At 35.4% G+C, this 20223-nt stretch overlaps 2 protein-coding genes across 2 annotated transcripts in view; both read right to left on the minus strand.

Moving 5' to 3' along the window:
* The window catches only part of pnpla7a (patatin-like phospholipase domain containing 7a), a 23904-nt gene extending 13801 nt beyond the window's left edge, over positions 1-10103 (minus strand). Inside the window, exons 1-17 of the mRNA XM_079846480.1 lie at positions 9924-10103; positions 9432-9475; positions 8505-8570; positions 8088-8175; positions 7182-7261; positions 6746-6834; positions 6476-6616; positions 6207-6366; positions 5314-5394; positions 5101-5229; positions 3386-3466; positions 2349-2490; positions 1550-1633; positions 1328-1413; positions 1094-1246; positions 915-992; positions 428-633 (exon numbers count right to left, since the gene is read on the minus strand). Coding sequence (XP_079702606.1) covers positions 428-633; positions 915-992; positions 1094-1246; positions 1328-1413; positions 1550-1633; positions 2349-2490; positions 3386-3466; positions 5101-5229; positions 5314-5394; positions 6207-6366; positions 6476-6616; positions 6746-6834; positions 7182-7261; positions 8088-8175; positions 8505-8570; positions 9432-9473 — 1706 coding nt within the window. The 5' untranslated portion in view covers positions 9474-9475; positions 9924-10103. The remainder of the gene's footprint in view (positions 1-427; positions 634-914; positions 993-1093; positions 1247-1327; positions 1414-1549; positions 1634-2348; positions 2491-3385; positions 3467-5100; positions 5230-5313; positions 5395-6206; positions 6367-6475; positions 6617-6745; positions 6835-7181; positions 7262-8087; positions 8176-8504; positions 8571-9431; positions 9476-9923) is intronic.
* clic3 (chloride intracellular channel 3) lies at positions 10017-20044 on the minus strand. The gene is made up of 7 exons (XM_079846491.1): positions 19856-20044; positions 14191-14620; positions 13694-13803; positions 12991-13116; positions 11897-12003; positions 11449-11624; positions 10017-11292 (listed from the first exon to the last, which is right to left on the minus strand). The coding sequence occupies exons 2-7, from the start codon at positions 14224-14226 to the stop codon at positions 11128-11130; spliced, it is 720 nt and encodes a 239-aa protein (XP_079702617.1). The 5' UTR covers positions 14227-14620; positions 19856-20044; the 3' UTR covers positions 10017-11127.
* Positions 20045-20223: the final 179 nt, after the last annotated feature.

Consider the following 20223-nt stretch of genomic DNA (forward strand, 5'->3'; position numbering starts at 1 on the left):
ATTGATAGATCATTTTAAATATCAGTCAGATATTAACTAGCTGTTTTAGCCAGAATAACTAGAAAAGTGGACCAGACTTTATGTTGATAATAGTAAAGTTTGGCTACACTAATATTCTAAAGTTTGGGTTCAGTAAGATTTTTTAAATGTTTTTGAATGAAGTCTCTTATGTTCCTCAAGGATGTATTTATGTGTTCAAAAATACAGTAAAACAGTAATATTGTGAAATTTAAAATAACCTTTCTTTGAAAGGTCTTTACTGTCATTTTTGATAAATGTAATGCATCCTTGCTGAATAAAAATATTATTTCTTTCACTAGAAAAAAAAAAAAGTAACTGATCCCAAACTTTTGAATGGTAGTATATGTTGGATTAGAGTGATTTTGGTGTAAACTGGACTAACATTAGTAGTGGACTGAATACCTACTCATAGAAATGTGTTTTAGAAATGGACAGGAAGCTGCAGTCACGATGTGCCCGTACGGTGAAGATAAGTGGCTCTCCCGTCAGTACAGCCAGCTGACCCACCAGCTCTCCTGGGTGAGCCACGAACAGACACGTGTCCTCCTCTCGGTCAATCATCCGCTGGTACACATGCAATGTGCCCGAAATCAAAAACTGCACACTTACTTCCTGAGGAACACACAGCCAAACAGTCAAGCAAATGATTTTGACGAGGTAAAACATTAGAAATCCATAGAAAATACACTGTCTAGATATTCTCACTGAATGTTTCAAAACCTAGTAAGTAAGCAGCATAGGTCTTCTCCTGAAGCAAAAGCTAACTTAAAAGTAGATAGTAACATTAAACCTCTTCTAAAATAGCTCATTTTATATGTATCCTCACGCAATTCTATGTTAATGAAGTTGCCGCCCATGTAGTTAGCAGATATGCATTTACTGTGATGTCTGACCTGATCTCCTTGGCGAGCTACAATAGATCCAGCTTTAACTTGATGGAGCGTCACCCTGCCCTCCAGCAAACTGGGGTCCTGGACAAACACAGCACCAATAAATACAAACACACACAAAAATCCATGTAAATATACATAAACCAAGAACCCATGTCCCACTAATGGTGATGTATTTTGACCTGCAGTGGAATAATCCCCAGCAGGTCCTTCTTGGCGGCCTGGAATATGGCGCCCACTTTACTAGGGGGCACGTCAGAGTGTGATGCATTGTCTGTGTAGTGAATCACAGCGGACGGAGCATGCTGCATGGTCACACTCTTCTTCAAAATGGACTGAAGAACATAAAACAAATTATATCAATGCTGTTTTGATATATACAGATGAGAGACAGATGAGATGGAGGAAGAAAAGACCTTGTGAATGACAGAAATGGATGGAGGATCGTCAATGGTGACTCGGGCCCGTTCATAGGCCATGTTCAAGTCATTTCCTGCCACTCCTGCACAAAGTAACACACATAGAAACCAGATCTAGTTTGTAGATTTCAGCACTAGAGGTCTCATTTGCGTGTAAAAGCAAGTCTGTGTGGCGTGAATAAGAATGGATGGATAGGCAGATGGTAGGTGAACCGTTACCTGAACTCTCTACAGGCATCGAGACCGAGCGAGTCCTCCGTGCAACTATGGACGTATTTTCGTATGAACCTGCTTGCCCTCCATCTGGTGATGAGTGATGAGACATTTATATCACTCTCAAAACAGACAAGTACAATATTACAGTAAATCTGTTTTGTTTTTTTGTAAAAAAAATAAAATAAAAAATAAATTGTTTTTAGGCGAAAGCCAAATCTGACAAAATGCAAAAAGCAAATAGTCAATCATGTAAATGCAAAAACTTATTTTACTTAGGCTAAAGCTCAGTCTGTAATAATTAAAGGGATCCAATCCTTGATTGATGTTTTTAAAAGAAGTCTATTATGTTCATCAAGGCTGCATTTATTTGATCAAAAATACAGTAAAACAGTAACATTGTGAAATATTATTACAATTTAAAATAAGTGTTTTTTATTTTAATTTATTATTTAATATACATTTTCAGCAGCCACTCTAGTCTTTAGTGTCATGTGACCCTTAAAATAATTCTAATATACTGATTTGGTGCTCAAGAAACTTTTCTTATTATTATCAATGTTGAAAACAATTGTGCTGCTTAATATTTTGGTGGAAACTGTGACACATTTAACACTTTTTTTCAGGATACTTTGAATAGAGAGTTCAAAAGACCAGCATAGAAATAAAAAATATTTTGTAACATTATAAATGTCTTCACTGTCACTTTTGATCAATTTAACAAGTCCTTGCTGAATTTAAGTGCACACACACACACACTTATATACATATATATAGTGTATATTATAGAAAAACAAACGTTTACCTGAGTGTGTCAAGTGCTCTCCGGAGTCCTGCAGGTGCTCGTCTTCTGGTTGTGTCTGGAAGTGGGGTCTGCGGGGGATTCTGCAAGGACTCCCCTCGGTGAGCACACTATTGACCGTGAACAGCGCCACTGCTTGTCTCTCCTGTACACACATTCACAGTTCAGACAGCCACTTACAAGCATCTGACACACACAAACTATTTTCCTGGTCTGACGTTACAGCCATTGACTCCCTGAGGTTTTTCTCCAAAGAAAGAACAATTCAATTAACAACTTGTTATTTACAAAATTACTAAAAAGTACTATAAATCTTTCATGAAATATAGTGATAAACTAATATAAAGTTTTCTAAAGCCAGCTTGACTTAAAAAAAAAAAGTTATGACTTAAATTTCAAAGGTATGAAACAAACAGGAACAACAATATGATATTTCAAAGAAACTTTGAAGTAGATCAGCATCCTTATTTTCCATCGAACCTTCCACCTTATTGATTTTTACACTAAAACTCATCATTTGCTTTTTTTTTTTCATCTCAAAATGACAAGTGTGAGAACTGCACTGAGTTTATGCTGTGTTGTCACGTAACCTTGCCTGCTGACAGGACTAAATCGCATTTATAGCCGATGGGAGAGCAACTCAAATTCACAGCGCAAGCTAAAAGTACTTCTTAAATCAAAACGGAAAACAGCTCCCTCGGCCTGCCCGCACTGTGAAGGTAGAAGAGAGCTGCGTGTGTGTAGGGTTTGTGCTGTGACATACAGTGATGGCTGATGGGAGATTTTCACCCAGAGGGTGTTAAAGTCGGTGTCCTTTAAATGAAAGCCGAGGTCTTATGATCCATGTTATTCAATCTAGCTGAGTTTTACGGCTCCAGTACAGGAGTGATAATGCCGATGGAGGTTAACGTAGCATGAAATAACAGTGAGAGTGTGTGTGTGTGTGTGTGTGAGAAAGCACATATTTTAGAAGTGATTGAGTGTGTGTGATCTTAAAAGTAATAATGCTGAGATGTACGTGTGTACGCGCTTTCTCAAACCTGATTGAAAAGCTCGGTCGTCAGCCCCAAGTAGTTGTGAAGTGCCAGGAAAGTGACTCTCTGCAGGCGCACCATGATTATCTAAACAGACAGAAATAAGCCACAAATTAACGCTGTAGTTTTTTGTAAATTACTATGCTTACTCCAGTAAATAACAGTTTGAAATCTTGCAAATAAGACACCAGTGTCTATGCAGTTAAATGGGGTGTAAATGGGAAAAAAAAAAATTCTTTGCTTCTATGAAAAAGATATTTGCTATGCAATTTAGACAGTCTAACTTTTCACATTATCATGTTCCATACCAAGCCCACCTTGACCATTTACAAAGACTGAACTGCAAAAACAAAAAATGTCATTTAATTTAATTGTACAAACAGCATCATTAAAAGTTTTGGGTCAACATTACATATTATATTAACATAATTTTTTTCATTTACTTTATCAGCCAATATTCGATATTTAATTGTATTCATTTGCTTCATTTTAATATTTAAATAACCTTATCCATCATCTAACATTTCCTTTAACTTAATATTTAAAAACACTAATAACTGATTAACACGGTTGAATGTAATTTTTAGCAAATCTCAAAATTAATATCCAATTATATTGCATAATTTATAATGACTGATTTTGGTTTTTAGTTTAATTGTATAGATTATAATAGTTACAATTACTAGTATTAGTAATAATAGTATTTATTTATATTTATTGGTACAGAATTTTAATATTGGCCATTTAATTCTCGGTCATAATATGAAAATAATTACTGGCTTATCGATATCCATCATCATTTTATATTTGTGCATCCCTAGTATTTAGCTACTTGGCCACCCTGAAGAACTACAGTGTGAACTGTGCTGTCAAATGTAAGTCATTTACATATAGATCTATTAAAGGTATATTATATTATTCTTTTTATACAGTCCCGCCCTGTATAAAAAAGAGAGAGAGAAATCCTGGTAAACATTACAGGCCCAAATATACTTCAAGCGAAATTGAAGAACAAACTAGTATGACATCCTTTCAAACAAAATCAGGCCTAATCTAAGTTTGTTTGGAGTTTGGTGAAAGATTTTGGAGAAAACAGCTTGCCAAAGTGAACTTTCCGGAAAAAGTTTGATACGGCTTGTGAAAACCTTCGAATTACCATTGGTCCGTGGCGATTACGTAATATTTAGGTGTGTTTTGGGGTTCCTCCTTTGATGTGAAAATCTTTTTTGGTTCATTTCTTCTGTTCAGTCCTTAGAGGTCAGAGTCAGACGGAAGTAAAACATGAACAACTGGGAAGCAGCTTAATAGTAACAGTGACAGCAATCTATAGTATAAAGTGCTATATTTTTAAACGTGACATGCTGAATTGCAGAGCTTGGGCAAACATATCCACATCACTATGATCATATGCTTTTTTAAACTGCTGTTTTCTCATCGCAGTTATTTTTGTTGTGTTGTTTTTGTTGTTGAGAGGAAAGTGCACAACACAGATTTACATATTGATGTAAACTAACACAATATTGCTACTCAAGCATTTCAAACTTATTCTAAACTAAGCAAAAGATGAAAAAGAACCTCGGCATGAGTATATTGGGGCCTTAAAGAAAAAAAAAAACATGATGAAACAAAAAATGTATTATAGTGTGGTTGAGACATATGTTCAGTAAGACAGAGGTCACATTGAAGCAGACAGCCATGGGGGAGTTCAAGCCCATCTGTACCTGTATGACTCTCACAAGCGTCTCTGGGTATTTCTCAAACACTGCCTGGAAAGCTGAGGCTGGCAAACGCAAAATGGTAGACCTGACCGCCGCACGAGCAGACACAGTCTTATAAGGAGCAGGATAACCCTGAAGAGAAAGGAAATATACAAAATGAAAATCTCAATGCACTAGAGCAGGATAAGTTATTAGGAAGGCAGACAGAGAACTTACTGTAATGATGTCTAGAATGCTGAGCAGACTGTGAACGCTGTCCCCGGGCAACACGTCCTTCACCACAGGCTCTGTGCCATCCTGAAAGACACACACACCCCAATGGAGAATATGACAACATCAAGAGGGGCACTAAGTTTAATTACTCATTTGCCATTTAGCTGACAGTTCTTATCCAAAGTGACCTACAGGGAATTTATTGCAGGGACAGACCCCCTAGACTAACCAGAGGTTAAGGATCTTAATCAAGGAAATTATGGTAATGGTTCATGAATCAATTACTGTAGGTTTCATACCTATAACATTTCTGTTAACAGACCAGATCTTTAATAAAAGTTATTGGACCCAATCAAACACTATTTTATTAGTTGTATTTTCATAATTAAAATTGTACACCCATAGCCTATACATATACATACATACATATATATATATACAGTATATATATATATTTTGTTTTTGTTTTTGTTTTTTTTACATGAACCATTTTCCTCAGATGTTTAACCAAACATGATCACAAATATTTTAAATAAATATTTTATATAAATAGGCGCTTTGGATTAAGCTGTTTTTTCAATAAAAAAACTTAAATGTATAAAATATAATGAATATACATAATTATAATTTATAATAATGCATCATTTAATATATATATATTGGTTGTCTGGGGTTGAGCAACTTTTTTCCACACTTTATAAAATGCATCATATATAATTATATACAAATAAATGTCATTAAAATAATTATTAATAATAATAATAATAATATAATAGTATAATTTGAAATGCATTAGTGTGCATGAGGTTGATGACCAAGTTAACTGACATTCCCAAAACTAGTGCCTCTAATGAAGTCAATGAATTTTAAAAGGTGCTCCCATGGCTCATCCTTACAAACTCATGAATGCAAAGCTCAAGCCTTCCATCCTGAACCACATAGATGCTGTCATCATCATCCCCTGGCTTGAACAGCCCCTCTCCCTCCTGCAGCTCCACAAAGACCATGTGCCGACACAGCTCCAAAAACAAGGGCTTTTCAAAATGACCAAGTACCCTGAAATGAATTAACATTCAACTTTAGAAGAACACCAACACTCCACTAGGCTGAAAAAGTATGTGATTTGCAGTTCAGCTGTGATCAAGTGAGGGTCAGAGTTGTTCACCTGACGTTCTTGAGCATGTAGAGCACCTCTGAGGGCAGGTTTGAGTTCTGCACATCAAATTCGGTGAGATCTGCTTCTAAGAGAGAGGGAGGGGGTTCTTTGGGCTGCAAAGTGGGTGGTTCCTTCCTGATCCGCAAGATCCTGCATGACATCATAGCAGGATTCAAACCAGAAGCACTGATTGGACAGCTTCTGACTTAAACTGTGTGGGTGATAATACGAGATGGCATTTGTTCCGTAAAAATGAGGTATATGAGAATCTAAACATACCTGCGCGCTATACTTAGAACTTTAGGTCTCTTCCGAGAGCGCTGCTTAGACACCGAAGTGGAGGTTGGTGTCGAGGACAAGGTCTGGACCTGAGAGACAGAAATAGAAAAAACAAGTGGAGGATGAATAGTAAATAAATAGCTAGGCTGCTAGTCATACAGGTTGTGAACAGTGGCACATGTTCAGGATATTCCACTTCGCACACTCTATGCTGCCCTCTAACGGAGGAAAACTAAACTTTCAGCTGATGATGTACATTTTAATTACACCAATAAATGAGTATTTGTGGAACAAGTCTCTGCAGAGTCAGAGTCTGAACAATCAGCTATTTATCTTGGAGCACAAATAGACTACTGTGAATGTGACCATTAATCAGCAGCTAAAACAGGGTGCAAATCACAGGAAAGCAAATGAGTTTCAGCAAGATGTGACTCACCTTTCTCATGATTTTCCTGCCGTAAAAGAGCACTTTATCTCTTTTTCTGAAGCGATAGCGAGGAACACCAGCCTGTTGACCTTAAAATACACACAAGCAAATGCATAATGAGATTCCAGCAAACACATACACTGCACTTTAAAACATTTTTTAAAGGACTTAATAGTTTTGTTTACCAAAGATGCATTAAATCGATCAAACGCGACAGTAAAGACATGTATAATGCTACAAATAAAAATGTACAAAAATACTGTTCTTTTAAACTTTACTCATCAAAGAATCCTTAAATGTATCAAAGATCCACAAAAATATTAAAGTCACCATGAAATGAAAAAATGTAATAGAATATTGCAGTGTGTATTATACATGATTTATCCATTCATATTTTTTTATGTGCCCTTGTAATCTTCAATAAAAAAAAAACTTCACTTTTTTGGGGACATTTTTTGTTTTTCAGCCCAAGAGTGGGACAACCTGTCACTCACGAGATCAAAGCAAAAGCAAACCACAACGATCCTATCAATTCCAAATGGACAAGAGTCCCGTCCTACATTTTTTCTTGTTTGAGAAGTTGTTTCACTTAGATATACGTCACAATAGGGAAGAAAACACTATCGCAATTTCTGTTTCATGTTGACTTTTCATGTTTTCAACAATGATTATAAGAAAAATTTCACTGAAGCAGCATATTAGAATGATACCTGAAGAATTTTACAATATATTAAAATATACAACATAATTTTACAATACTACTGTTTTTACTGTAATTTTGACCAAATAAATGCAGACGTGAGCACCTCCATCATATTGAACCCACACTTTTGAACCCACACAACACTTATTCAAGAATCAGAGCTGAGCAACACGCTGAAAACAACACAATTTGGAAACAAAAGGGAAACCCACTCGCCAGTTTATATCTGCGGTAGAGGAGAAGCACAGAGATTCCTATCAGACACACAGCCACCACGGCACCGATCAAAATACCCGTCAGCTGGAACAAACAACAGTTACAGAAATGTAAGATAAGGGAATTTATCTGATATTACAGGAAAACTGAAACATGAACTTGGACTTGACAGTGTCAGTAATAGAGCAAATAAGACTGATAAAAACACTGCAAGAAATTATAATCTGATTAAACGTTGTATCGGTCAACACAAACCTGATTAAACCTGAACTAAAGTATTTGAAATGTCTGTCACTTGTTCGTAATCTGTACAGCTGATCTGAGCCAGTTCAGTGTCTTTGCTTTCACATGGGAAAGTAATAAGGGATAAGACAGTTTTCCAAAGTAATTCAGGGAACACTTCGTTTCTTTACCATGGTGGTCTGCATCCTCTCCTCCACAAACTGCTGCAGGCGGGAACGAATTTCACTCCCAATAGCCTGAGGAAATACATACCAATATACAAACAGTCAGACACACTCCCAGGGTTTTGGTTTGAAAATAAAAACCCTGGATAAAAACACTCTTTTATATGTGTATTTATAATTCATTTATTTTTGTTCCACAGAACAATACAATTTGGGGGAAAAAAAACGGGGTGGGATTTCTTTGAAATCATGTTTATTTTTTTTATCCATACCAAGATCATATGAGACTCAAAGGGGCCAGTGCTTGTTCAGCTCCTTCCTGTATTGCACAAAACACAGTACTTCCCCTTGCAAAAATAAAGGGATCAATCTGCTCAATACATAATCCAGCATTCTTTTTTTTTTTTTTTTTTTTTAAAGGGATAGTTCACCAAAAGAGAAAATAGTCTCTTTTTTTACTCCTCCTTTCACGTGTCATTCCAAACCAGTTTTCTGTTATTTTTCTACTGTGCATTTCAGATAAAAAGGGAGTGGCCAAACAATTAAAAAGAAATCACATAAGCAGTGTTTTTGATTTATTGTTGTATAGTTGTATATTTATTTATTCTTCTTTTCTTTATGGCAGAAATTATGAAACATATTTTTAATTATAAATATACGCAGAACACATTTCCCATCCTGACTAGCCTAATCCCTTTGAACAAAATAAATTAATAAGTAATATCTTTAATTTTTATATGTAGTACTCTGATATATGTTAAACTTTACTTGATCTATATTGGTATTACTCTCCTGTGTATCTGTTTATCATGTCCGTGTTATTTGTTCTCTTGTTTTTCAGAATAAAAAAATGACAACTGATAATGATCCATTCACATGCATAAATCAACTGCAACAAAAATGACATGAGATGTTGAGATCCATGATACTTACAGGATACAGGCACCGAGCTTCATCCTCCTGCTCATCTCCCATTTCTAAAAAGACAAAGTCACTCAATTTATGGAGAATGCATTCAGTTGCATCATGTTCTCAAGCTGTCATTCATTCATGAAAACAGTCAAGAAGTCTGAACTGCGACTTTTCTGGAAGTACACTTCTGTTTTAGTTGAGCTTAACACACCTTTGCAAAACCATTTTCGAGATAATCCGATGGAAAAATGAGTATGTCAGTTAAATCTGACGCAGTGTTTCTGTTGTCATTGGAGCAGTGATGACATGCATTAGTGTTATGGGCGTTACAGCTATTTAATGTGTAAACAACCACGCCAACTTATGAAAACAGATTAATTCTGTTTTAGGTTTAGACTAGTTGCACAAAAATACCAATAAAACCAGCATATCTTACAAAACCACCTGTTTAGCAGGTGGTTTATACGTGACAGAGTAATATGCTAATTAGCTAGCAAACAGTAGCTTACTTACTAAAGACAGCGAAATTGGAGACCGATGGTGAAATAATCCTTTTATTTATACCGCAGCTGTTAGCTGGGTCACTTTCCTGTCATTTCCACACAAATTTAAGTCCATTGTAAACTTTGGCAGCTTCTTTTTCGCCCCATGAAGTCAAATCTCTGCTGTTGCCTTAACGGTCCTTCACGTGGCAGTGATATGCAATTTCATTGGCTACAAACAACATGAATAGGCCAATCGGAACCGCTGTTGTTTACCTTTTTTTTTTTTTTTTTTTTTTTTTTACATGCAAAAACAACATACACAATTCTAATGCTGCTAACCCCAATAATTCTGCAGATCATAAAATAAAAATGGGAAAAAAGTGGTGGAGTATAATTAAAAAAAAGTAATTTAACTAATAGTTAAATTACATTTTTATTAGTCACATAATAATAATACATGCTCTGATAGCGTTGTTTTTATTTATTTATGTAAAACATTATAAAATATCTGTTTGACATGCATAAAATGCAAATAAAAAATTATTTAGGGCCACAACACTGTATGCATATTTTGGGGAAGTATGCATTGTATGCAAAACTTCCCAAATAATATTAGGCTGTGTGTGTGTGTGTGTGTGTGTGTGTGTGTGTGTGTGTGTGTGTGTGTGTGTGGCGATTCAGTGTACATTTCTGTTTCTGTTTTAGCTAGCTCAACCAAATGCAATCAAACAGAGCACTTTTCTTCCATCAAATGTGAATTTGTTAGCAAGCTGTTTAATACATACTGGACGTTCCTTACAAACATTCAAATTTGACATCAATAACATCATTGTAGAAGTTGTCTAGTGCTTTGTCTTCTTTTTTCTCATGGGGTAGAATTTCAGACCAATTACATGTCTCATTTCACACGGCCTTCAAAAACAACATTCATAGACGTTTCTGGCAATCAAACAAAAGAAATCCATCAAAACCACAGACAAATGCAACATACATTTAAATACAACAACAGCAAAAAATGGCAGGAACAAGCAAGGCAGGCGTCTGATATTCACAATTGTGTTTTTTAAATGAAAAAAAAAAAATAATAATGCAAACAACCTCCACCAATATATTCAGATTATTAAAATCCCCATTAGGAATACATTCATAATAAAGGCAGTTTGGGGCATTATTTAAAAATGTACACTAAATTCCACACAATCTTTGTCCTCCTCCTCATTTGAAGTCCAGTTCTACTTGTTGAGATATTTGGCCACTGAGTGGTAGGCAAGCAGGATCTCCTTGTCTTTGGGGCAGGTGAGGTGGAACACATCTTCCTTGTACGCTTTGTCCAAGTACTTTGTCAGGCCTTTTAGCTCTCTAGGGATCTCAAAACCACGGTACTTCTTGCAAACTACCTACAAAGTCAACAATTTAAAATAGATGAAGTTTAATTGAAGACTGTTAGAGGAAGTGATTTCACTTACAGTAAACAGCAGTACACTGTATTATATATCAGCACTACAATATACAAATTACTGCATTGCTGTCTAAATGAGAAAAAGATTAGTAACCTTGACAATGTGCAATTTTGGAAGCAGGTTGCAGTCAGCAAGAGAGAGCGAATTTCCGTCCAGGTAATGTCTTGTGGATTGGGCTGAATCTGGATTATGGTCCAGTTCATGAGGAAGGGGAGTCAACAGGTACTGATCCAACTTCATCAAACTCCTTAGAAATTTCTTCTCCAGCACTGAAATGTACACAACCATTAAGGTGTTGATAATTCAAATGCAAATATTCGATGTTATATCATCTATCTATCTGGCCATCCATCTGTCCACCCAGCCATCCATCCATCCGTCCATCCGTTCACCATCTATCTATGTCTTATATCAATTTTGAAGTGACAGCCCCCATATTTCAAACACAAAATGACATCAAGCCTTGAAGCTAATTTCTGAGTTTCACCGCCTTCTGATCAGATTCACTGGCCAAAAAACTTTAGAGAAGGGTGACCCTTACTGTCATTGAGCCCAGGATTGGGATTTTTTATGTAAGCCGAGAATTTGTGAAAGATGTCATCTCCAGCCGTGTTAGACTCCTTATAGCGGCAGCATAACTTGGAATATCTGCAATGCAAAAATGGTGAAAAACTTTATATTTCATGTCATAAGGGGTTGGATTTGTAGTGGGACAAATTTTGCCATTTTGTACAAACATTAAGATACATTTTCTTTCAGGAATTCCTCTATATTTTAGGAGCAAATGCATTACAAGTAACACGCATTACGTAATCAGATTACTTTTGTCAAGTAACTAGTAAAGTAACACATTACTTTCCTTCTTCCCACTTCTGAAGTCGTGATTACGAGCTCATCGTTGTGACTTGAGAGGGCCTTCGTGTCCAATTTTTAACTAAGAAACTAGTATTTACGATAAGCATAAGTGCAGAGGCGTTGTGTGAACATGATGGTTATTGTATAGACTAAATGTGAGCCTTTACTCATCTCACTTGCACAAAATCAGATTCAGTTTTCCTCAAAATGAATAGTGAAATGCAAACTCAGAATGTTACACAAACCTGCAAAAATTAAATGTTAATTTACAAGTAATTTACAACACAAATACACTTTATGTATTTAATCTCACTTTTTTAGCCAATGTCTTTGCTCCTGACCTTTGATGATCCAATTCAATCATACGAATAAGCATAGATAGACTTTAGATTTTTTTGCTTTTATTGCTAATGAGAATGTTAAACTTTCCTCTCCATCATTTTCTTTTGCAGTTCAGATTGGCAGCACAGCTGAAAAGTTTGGTTTGAGCGGCACCCTCTACTGTACAGGCGTACATTTGCATTTCCTTCGAACTGAGGCTTATTCATTTAACTTTTGTTGTGAAAGTGCCTTTACATTTTGCAAAAAATATAACATTTTTATTATTATTACAAAACCAGCAAGCAAGCAAGCCCAGTCCAGTTGATTAAAGCAACACATAAGTAACATAAAGCATTACTTTCCTAAAAAAGTAACTAAGTAAAGCAATTAGTTACTTTTTTAGGGAGAAACACAATATTGTAATGAATCTTTGGACCGGTGGTATGAATGCATACTCACTGTGGGGGCGCAAGGGTCTCTTCCAGAAACTCTTCGATCTTGTTGGTGTCAGTACGGACCTCTTCATTATAGATGAGGAAAGGGGGCTGAGAACCTGGAGCCAGGTCCTTTAGTACCTCTGGAGCTCTAGAAAGAAAGAAAACATAAATAAAACAACAGATTTTGTTATATTAATGTACATTTTTTTTAGGGATTGAATTATTGGATCAATTCTAATGTATTTCCCTTCCTACAAAGCAAAAATCATTTTAAAAGATTTTAGAATTGCCCTGAATAGAAAAACTGAGCCATATGAAATGTTATTAATATAATATTAACCTAGAGGAAATGTTATTCCTCAGAGGTGGCTTTTTTGCAAGGTCTATTGTATACATAGTCATGTTTAGTTTGTACTATACACTTTGTCTCCAAAAGTTTCCTAAGATCAATTAAATGGAGAATGAGACAAATGATCCACAGTGCTTAGTTATAAAAAAAAATGATGTGGATAAAAGCTCAGATCATTGTCTAAAACTCTAGAGGAGATGTGTGTATTACTAGGGTGTATTTCTTCAAGTAAAAGGAAAGATCTTCAATTTGAACTCCACTTAATCTCATTGTTGACTAGAAGAAACAACTAAACAAAAGATCCCATTGGGAATCCCCCCCCCCCCCCCCCCCCCCAATGGAACGGAACGATTATCCCGATGTTGCCATCTCTCACCTCTTCATGTCCACTGTGGTGAGGGTGAAATTGACTCCCTTCAGCCAGAGTATCATGAAGAGCCGCTGACAAAACGGGCAGTTACCAACACTTTCACCATCATCGCTTGCCTAAAGACGACATTCAGTAAGCAAAGTGTTAAAACTCCTAAGATGGAAATGATTTAATGTACAACAAGATACATGGAATTACTTCCTGAAAAAGTACTAAAACATTAGCATCAGAACATTCATGGTTTTGTTACTTAAAGTAATTTCACCCTTGTTCAGACATATTTTTAGAGATCCTATCATTAGTCCTAAATACAACAAGACCAGTGAGGCCACAGATGCTCTTTTCAAACAATTGACAGGGTTATGTCAAGAATGATTGGAAGTACAACCATTTTGAGCAAGGGTTTAGATCGCAAGAGACACACTTTTAGGTCTTACATCTTTAAGAAATGACAACAAGTTGTCATATATGTGACATTTGGAACTAAGCAATTAAGCTCTGACCTTGACAAAAAGTTCAATCTTCGCTGCTTCTGCCATCTCTGGTTCTCCTCCTCCTCTTTCTTCGGTGTCTCAGTTGCCCAGGATCTCAGGAGAATGAGGTCAGTTTATATCAGTCCACTTCACCTTGCACGATTTCTGTCTCTTCCTTTGATCTCTGAAAAATCAAACTGTATCGATGGCACTGAAAACAGCACCTTCCCTTCTTCCTCTCTCAACCGCAGTTTCTATCATTTCCTTTTAGAACCCAAACTCCTGCCACACCCCACCGGTCTTGAGTGTTCAGAATACCAGCCCACTGGCCGAACCTGTCCAACCTGTATCTTCCTTAATTCTCTGCTGCTTTAGTCATTGTGAGTTTCTCGCTTAACTGCTCAGTGCTGTCCTACTCCCATCATTCTTCACTCCCAGTACAGTCTATAATCTTATTACCCTAAAAAAAAAAAAAAAAAAAAAAAATCTGTTATCATTTACTGTCACATTCTTTCAAACACACATACCCCCAGTTTTACAGACAAGGCTTAAGCTAGTCCCAGACTAAAATTGCATGTTTGAGCTGATTTAACTGAAAGCAACTTGCACTGACTTGTTTCACTCATTGTTTTGTCTCGAGATGCACACCATTAATGTTTTTTTTCTAAGGCACGTTTATAAAAGCCACTTAAATGTCCTAATTGAACTAAGGCCTAATCCTGGCTTAATCTAAGCCCTGTCTGTCTGTGAATCCAGGCCATGTTTTTTTTTTTTTTTTCACAGACCAAAGGAGGAGATGTTTGGCAGGACGTTCACACTGCTCTTTTGCATACAATAAAAGTGAACTGCAACCAAATTACAAAAATGACAAAACTGCACCATAAAGGTAAAATTATACAAATTATTCATTCATCTTTCTGAGTTTTCCTAAAGATGTACAATAGTTCTGTGTGATAAGACTGAAATGTAAGATGTGGAAAAGAGCAGCACTAACATTCTGATAAACTTTGTGTAAAAAATAAGAAAAAAAAGAATCATTTTTGGACTGGACTACTATGAAAATGTATGAGTGTCATAAATACTCTATGGTTAAAAATGAAGGTTCTTAATTGGTATCGATAGTTCCATAAAGAACCTTTAACATCCATGGAACCTTTCCATTGCACAAAATGTTTTTTATAGAGGAAAAGGGTTCTTTAGATTATTAAAAAAGTTCTTCACACTAAGGCAAAAATGGTTCTTGAACTGTTCACTGTTCTTTGGGAAACCCAAAATGTTTTTTTCTACTATGGCATTGCTGTGAAACCTCTCTCTTGGAACCTTTACTTTTAAGCGTGTATGGCAACCATTTTGTGCCATGAAAACTGTAACGGTACTTTAATTTCCTGTAGCATCGATCAGCGTTGAAGTGTTTTGACCCTTGATCTGAGGAATGTGTGTGAGAATGAGGATACTCAGGACTGGGGAGTGATTTAAGTATGAGGTATGACATCTGTATGACAAATCATTAATTTGAATACCTATTGTTTCGACTTGTGTTGTATCTTGTACCAACATTTTTTAAATATATTAACATGGCGACACTTTAAAAATGCACAAAAATCCTATGTCCTTGAATACTTTGCCAGCATCCGTTGGGTTGTAATTTATTTATTTGACATTTTCTGCACTTAAGAATCTGAGGAATTGATTATGATAAAGAGCTGAGGGTCCTTCACTCTTATTGGTAGCTGAAAGAATCATCCAATGAACACTTAAGGGGCAGGGGGTGTGTAGACTTTTGTGAATGATGGGCGTCCCAGGCACAACCTACTACATGTCAATACAGAGAATGAATGTACTGAAACACCACGCTGCCTTTGTTCAAAATAGTCTGAGTCATTTAACTATTAGTTATGAATTCAACTGAACCAGTTTTAATCTGGAAAAATAGGGCATCACCCCTTGCAATTACCAGGGTAATTATAGATGCCCAAACATTATAATCATATTGTCACAATAAAACTATGGTAACTTCGTATCAACCACTAATGTCATAAAAAGAAATTAAATACATATTAAAAAAAAAATATATAGTATGAATGCTTCTTAGTGTTTTTAGAAGATCTTAATATGATTAATATATAGTAGTATATGTAGTAATATTTATTGGAAAAGGCTTTTTCATGGTATAATATTCACTTTACATAATACTAAATGATGCCATCTTTGTGGGGACATTTTGTCCCCATAATGTATACCTGAACCACACACACACACACACACACACCGACACACACAAAATAATTAATGTATCATCATTTAGTATCAATTAGTTAACCCGGTCAGACCTGAATTATGTTTTAGGTTTCTGAAAAATATAAAAGTACATTTTCCCAGCTCATGAGGCTTCTATAAATGAGACCAAATAAAAAAATTAAAAAAAATGTTTTGCTTTAATTGTAATTTTTTTTGTCCATTTCAATGGACGTCACGTCAAAACAGGTGTACTTCACAAAAATGTACCAACATAAAATTAAATAATAAACATAAAAATTGTTAGTATATACTTAAAGCTTTTTCTCAAGGTCAAAAACCTTTCAACATTATACCATTTCAACTTTAATTTTGAGGTTTTTGTTTTACAGACTGCACATTGTTTGTAATAAACTAAATATCTTAGAATCAATCAATATGGTCATGTTAGAGTCATTTTCTTTGCAAATCTTTCTTTTTTAGATCAAAAACTTGAACATTACAACATTTCAACTTTAATTGTAAGGTTTTTGCTTTATAGATCGCACATTTGTTTATTCATAACAAAATAAACCTAGGAATCAATCAACGAATTCACGTTAGAGTAATTTACTGTGTGCATCCTTGAAACAATTTCTCTGTTAGCGATTTTCTTGTATTTCTACAGTACATTACTGGCAGCACGGTTGCCATGCATGATGCATGTATTTTGACTTCACAGTACAGTTCACATTCACTTTACAGTACACAAGATCAGTACTGTAAACTACCAAATAGTACTTTACTGTATTTGTACTGTATTTTGTAATTTGATCTGCTTTTGCTGTAATTAATTATACGGTGTTGTAATATCTATATTGAGAAATTACTGATAAATGTTATTATAATTTTCAAAATAATTACTAATAATGATAATATTATATCACAATAATATAATATGTAGTTATTAGGAAATATAGGCTATAGTAGGAAAAAATATGGAAATCAATGGCTATACTGTCAACTGTCTAGTTACCGACATTCTTCAAAATATCTTCTTTTGTGTTCAGCAGAATAAAGAAACTCATACAGATTTGGAACAACATGAGGATGAGTAAGTGATGACAAATATCATTTTTGGGTGTACTATACCCATAAAGGGATAGTTCACCCAAAAATTTAAATTGGCCCATGATTTACTCACCCTCAATCCATCCTAGGTGTATATGACATCGTTCTTCTTTCAGACGAATACAATTGTAGTTATATTAAAAAATGTCCTGGCTTCCAAGCTTTATAATGGCAGTGAATGGTTGTTTCTGTTTTGAAAGTCCATAAAAGTGCATCCATCCATGATAAAAGTGCTCCATGGCTCTTGGGGGTTAATAAAGGCCTATTGAAGCGAAGCGATGCGTTCGTGTAAGAAAAAATAATTAATTTTCAAGTTACGCTTTCGATTTATGTCAAATCCTATGTTTCGTTTGGCCGGAAGCTAGTCATTTTACTTTATAAAGTTTTAAATACGGATATTTTTCTTACATCTCCATCTTCCTCATCATCACTCCACATAAAGTCAACATCTGAGATACTTCCATCAGCTATATGTTCAAGCACTTCAAGAACTATATATTCTGCATATGAAAAAGTAAAAAAAAAATGTATCGGTACTGTGATAAAGATTTTTATATAAGAAATTTCAATCAGCATTACTGGACTTCAATTACTGGAATGTGATTTCAGTAACAGGCTTTTGAACCCACTGTCCATTCTAATGGACAGACACATTTGAAAAAATCCTGATTTAAAATGTGAAATTCTACAATCGATTTTTAACTTTAATTAATAAGTTCAATCTTTCTATTTTACATACAAACTATGAAATACTGGCAAACATATCAAAAAAAGTAAATAAAACCACAGAAAATGTTGCTTGCTTCTGTGTTTGGAGTGAAGTGCTGACATGCTTCTCTTCAAAGTAGTGTTTTTTTCTATAATTACTACATGCAGAGCTTTACTACCATTTGATTGGATGACAAGCGTCCAATCTAATGGACTGCAGGCTTTAAACTAGGTGAAATGCTCCAGAAGTAAAAAAAAGGGGGGTTGACATGTGATGTCCATTGTAATGGACGCAGGGTCTGAATGGGTTAATAAGAAGCGCGTTTAGATTTATGTTCAGTGATAGGTTACCTTCATTTCTGTCACTGTATTATGAAAGGACATTTAAACAGCACACAATACCTTTTAATATAGTTTACACCTTCTTATACTGTCTATGGTCTACACCTCAATCCAATGATGAGAGTTCAAGGGTCATTTTGTGCACGCTTTCTTTGAAAAAGCACCACTGCCATCTAGTGTTAAGTTTGAGTTATGTAACTCTGAGGACCGAAAGTACACAGCATTCGGAGACAGACAACAGCAAAAACAAAATGAAAACGCATGTCGGACCCTTTTGTCTGACAACTGTCAATGCGTGAACATGTTTACATTTAGGCTATTTCAATAGATTTTTTCAGTCAGTTAAGCCAAATAATTGGGTGACAAATAGCATGCATATAGACTAGCCTATTAATTTTACAGGCTCTGCCAATCAGATTTAGCACCACCCATAGGGGAAAAAGTGTTTTTTTTCTGATTTCCGTGCAAGAACGGGGAAACCAAAAATCAAGTCATAATTTCGTTTTTCTAAAAACAAAAACAAAAAAACAAAAACAAAAAAACGGGAAAAGGAGTTGTTTTCTCGTTTTTTCGTTTTCATATGTGAAAGCAAAAACAAATGAACGAACGATACCCGGTCCCAAACCTGTATGCAAAAAATTAGACATTTTGAAGAATTTTTCAGCCGATTTTGACGTGTAATTAAAGTCAGTGGAGTCTAAAGCAACATTTGACTCTCACTGATAGACAAAAGACACTTTTGTGTTCCACAGAAGAAACAATTTCACAGAGTTTTGCAACGAGGATGAGTAAATGGCGACACACATTTTGTGTGGACTACAGTATTGCAAGAAAGCATTGTCAACAATGTTCACCAAATGGAACATGTTGGTCAATTAACATCAGCAGTGTTTTAGTCATGCTGGGCTCAAGCTATTATTTTCAGCAGGTCTATGATGCAATGCTTGGCTAAGTGATTATAGATTCTGGAAACACACTATTTAATCTGAATGAGATGAAAGTTGAGAGTGTTTTATCTAATGTTTTCTTGCCTTTACTTTGACTCTCTCTCTTTTCATGTTCTAGAAAGACTCTTTTAGACAATATTATATGAGTTTACAAAGAGTAGAAAAATGTTAAATGTATTAGGCCTATATATATATATATATATATATATATATATATATATATATATATATATATATATATATATATATATATATATATATATAAACGCCAAACAGAGGTGCGTATGGCTTTCGTTAGATGCATCACAAAACAATGGCGACTTGTCGCAATACAACAACCTTTTCAACCTCACCATGTCATATCACCCTCATGCTGACATCACTGTGCCCTCCGGGAAGCTGTTACAGAGGAAGAAACCAGGTCTAGACTTTGTTATCCCAAAAAACAAGAGTTATGAAGCCTGTTGGGTGGTTAGTAACTATATATACTGTATATAGCATCATAAATCACCAGTGATATCACTTGCATTCTTTTTTTACTCATATTTCTTGGGGGACGTTAAACAAATGACATTTGATAATGTATGTATATCACTTTTCACTTCTCTATTTACAAAAAAGGCAACAAGCAGATGATGAAAGAGTGAGAGAGAAGTTTCAAAAAAGCACTCACTTCCTTTTCCTGTAGTGTGTTTCAGTGCCCTCAGTACAATTCAGAAGC

Source organism: Squalius cephalus (genome assembly GCF_949319135.1).
Source record: "Squalius cephalus genome assembly, chromosome: 17".
Taxonomy (NCBI): domain Eukaryota; kingdom Metazoa; phylum Chordata; class Actinopteri; order Cypriniformes; family Leuciscidae; genus Squalius; species Squalius cephalus.

Bases quoted from the DNA above. Each gene is read 5' to 3' on its own strand.
- clic3 (XM_079846491.1), bottom strand. From the start codon at position 14,226: ATGGCAGAAGCAGCGAAGATTGAACTTTTTGTCAAG. The intron at 13,804-14,190 runs GTCAGAGCTTAA...TGTCGTCTTTAG, and splicing joins AGATTGAACTTTTTGTCAAG to GCAAGCGATGATGGTGAAAG. The intron at 12,004-12,990 runs GTGAGTATGCAT...TTTGCATTGCAG, and splicing joins GAGACCCTTGCGCCCCCACA to ATATTCCAAGTTATGCTGCC.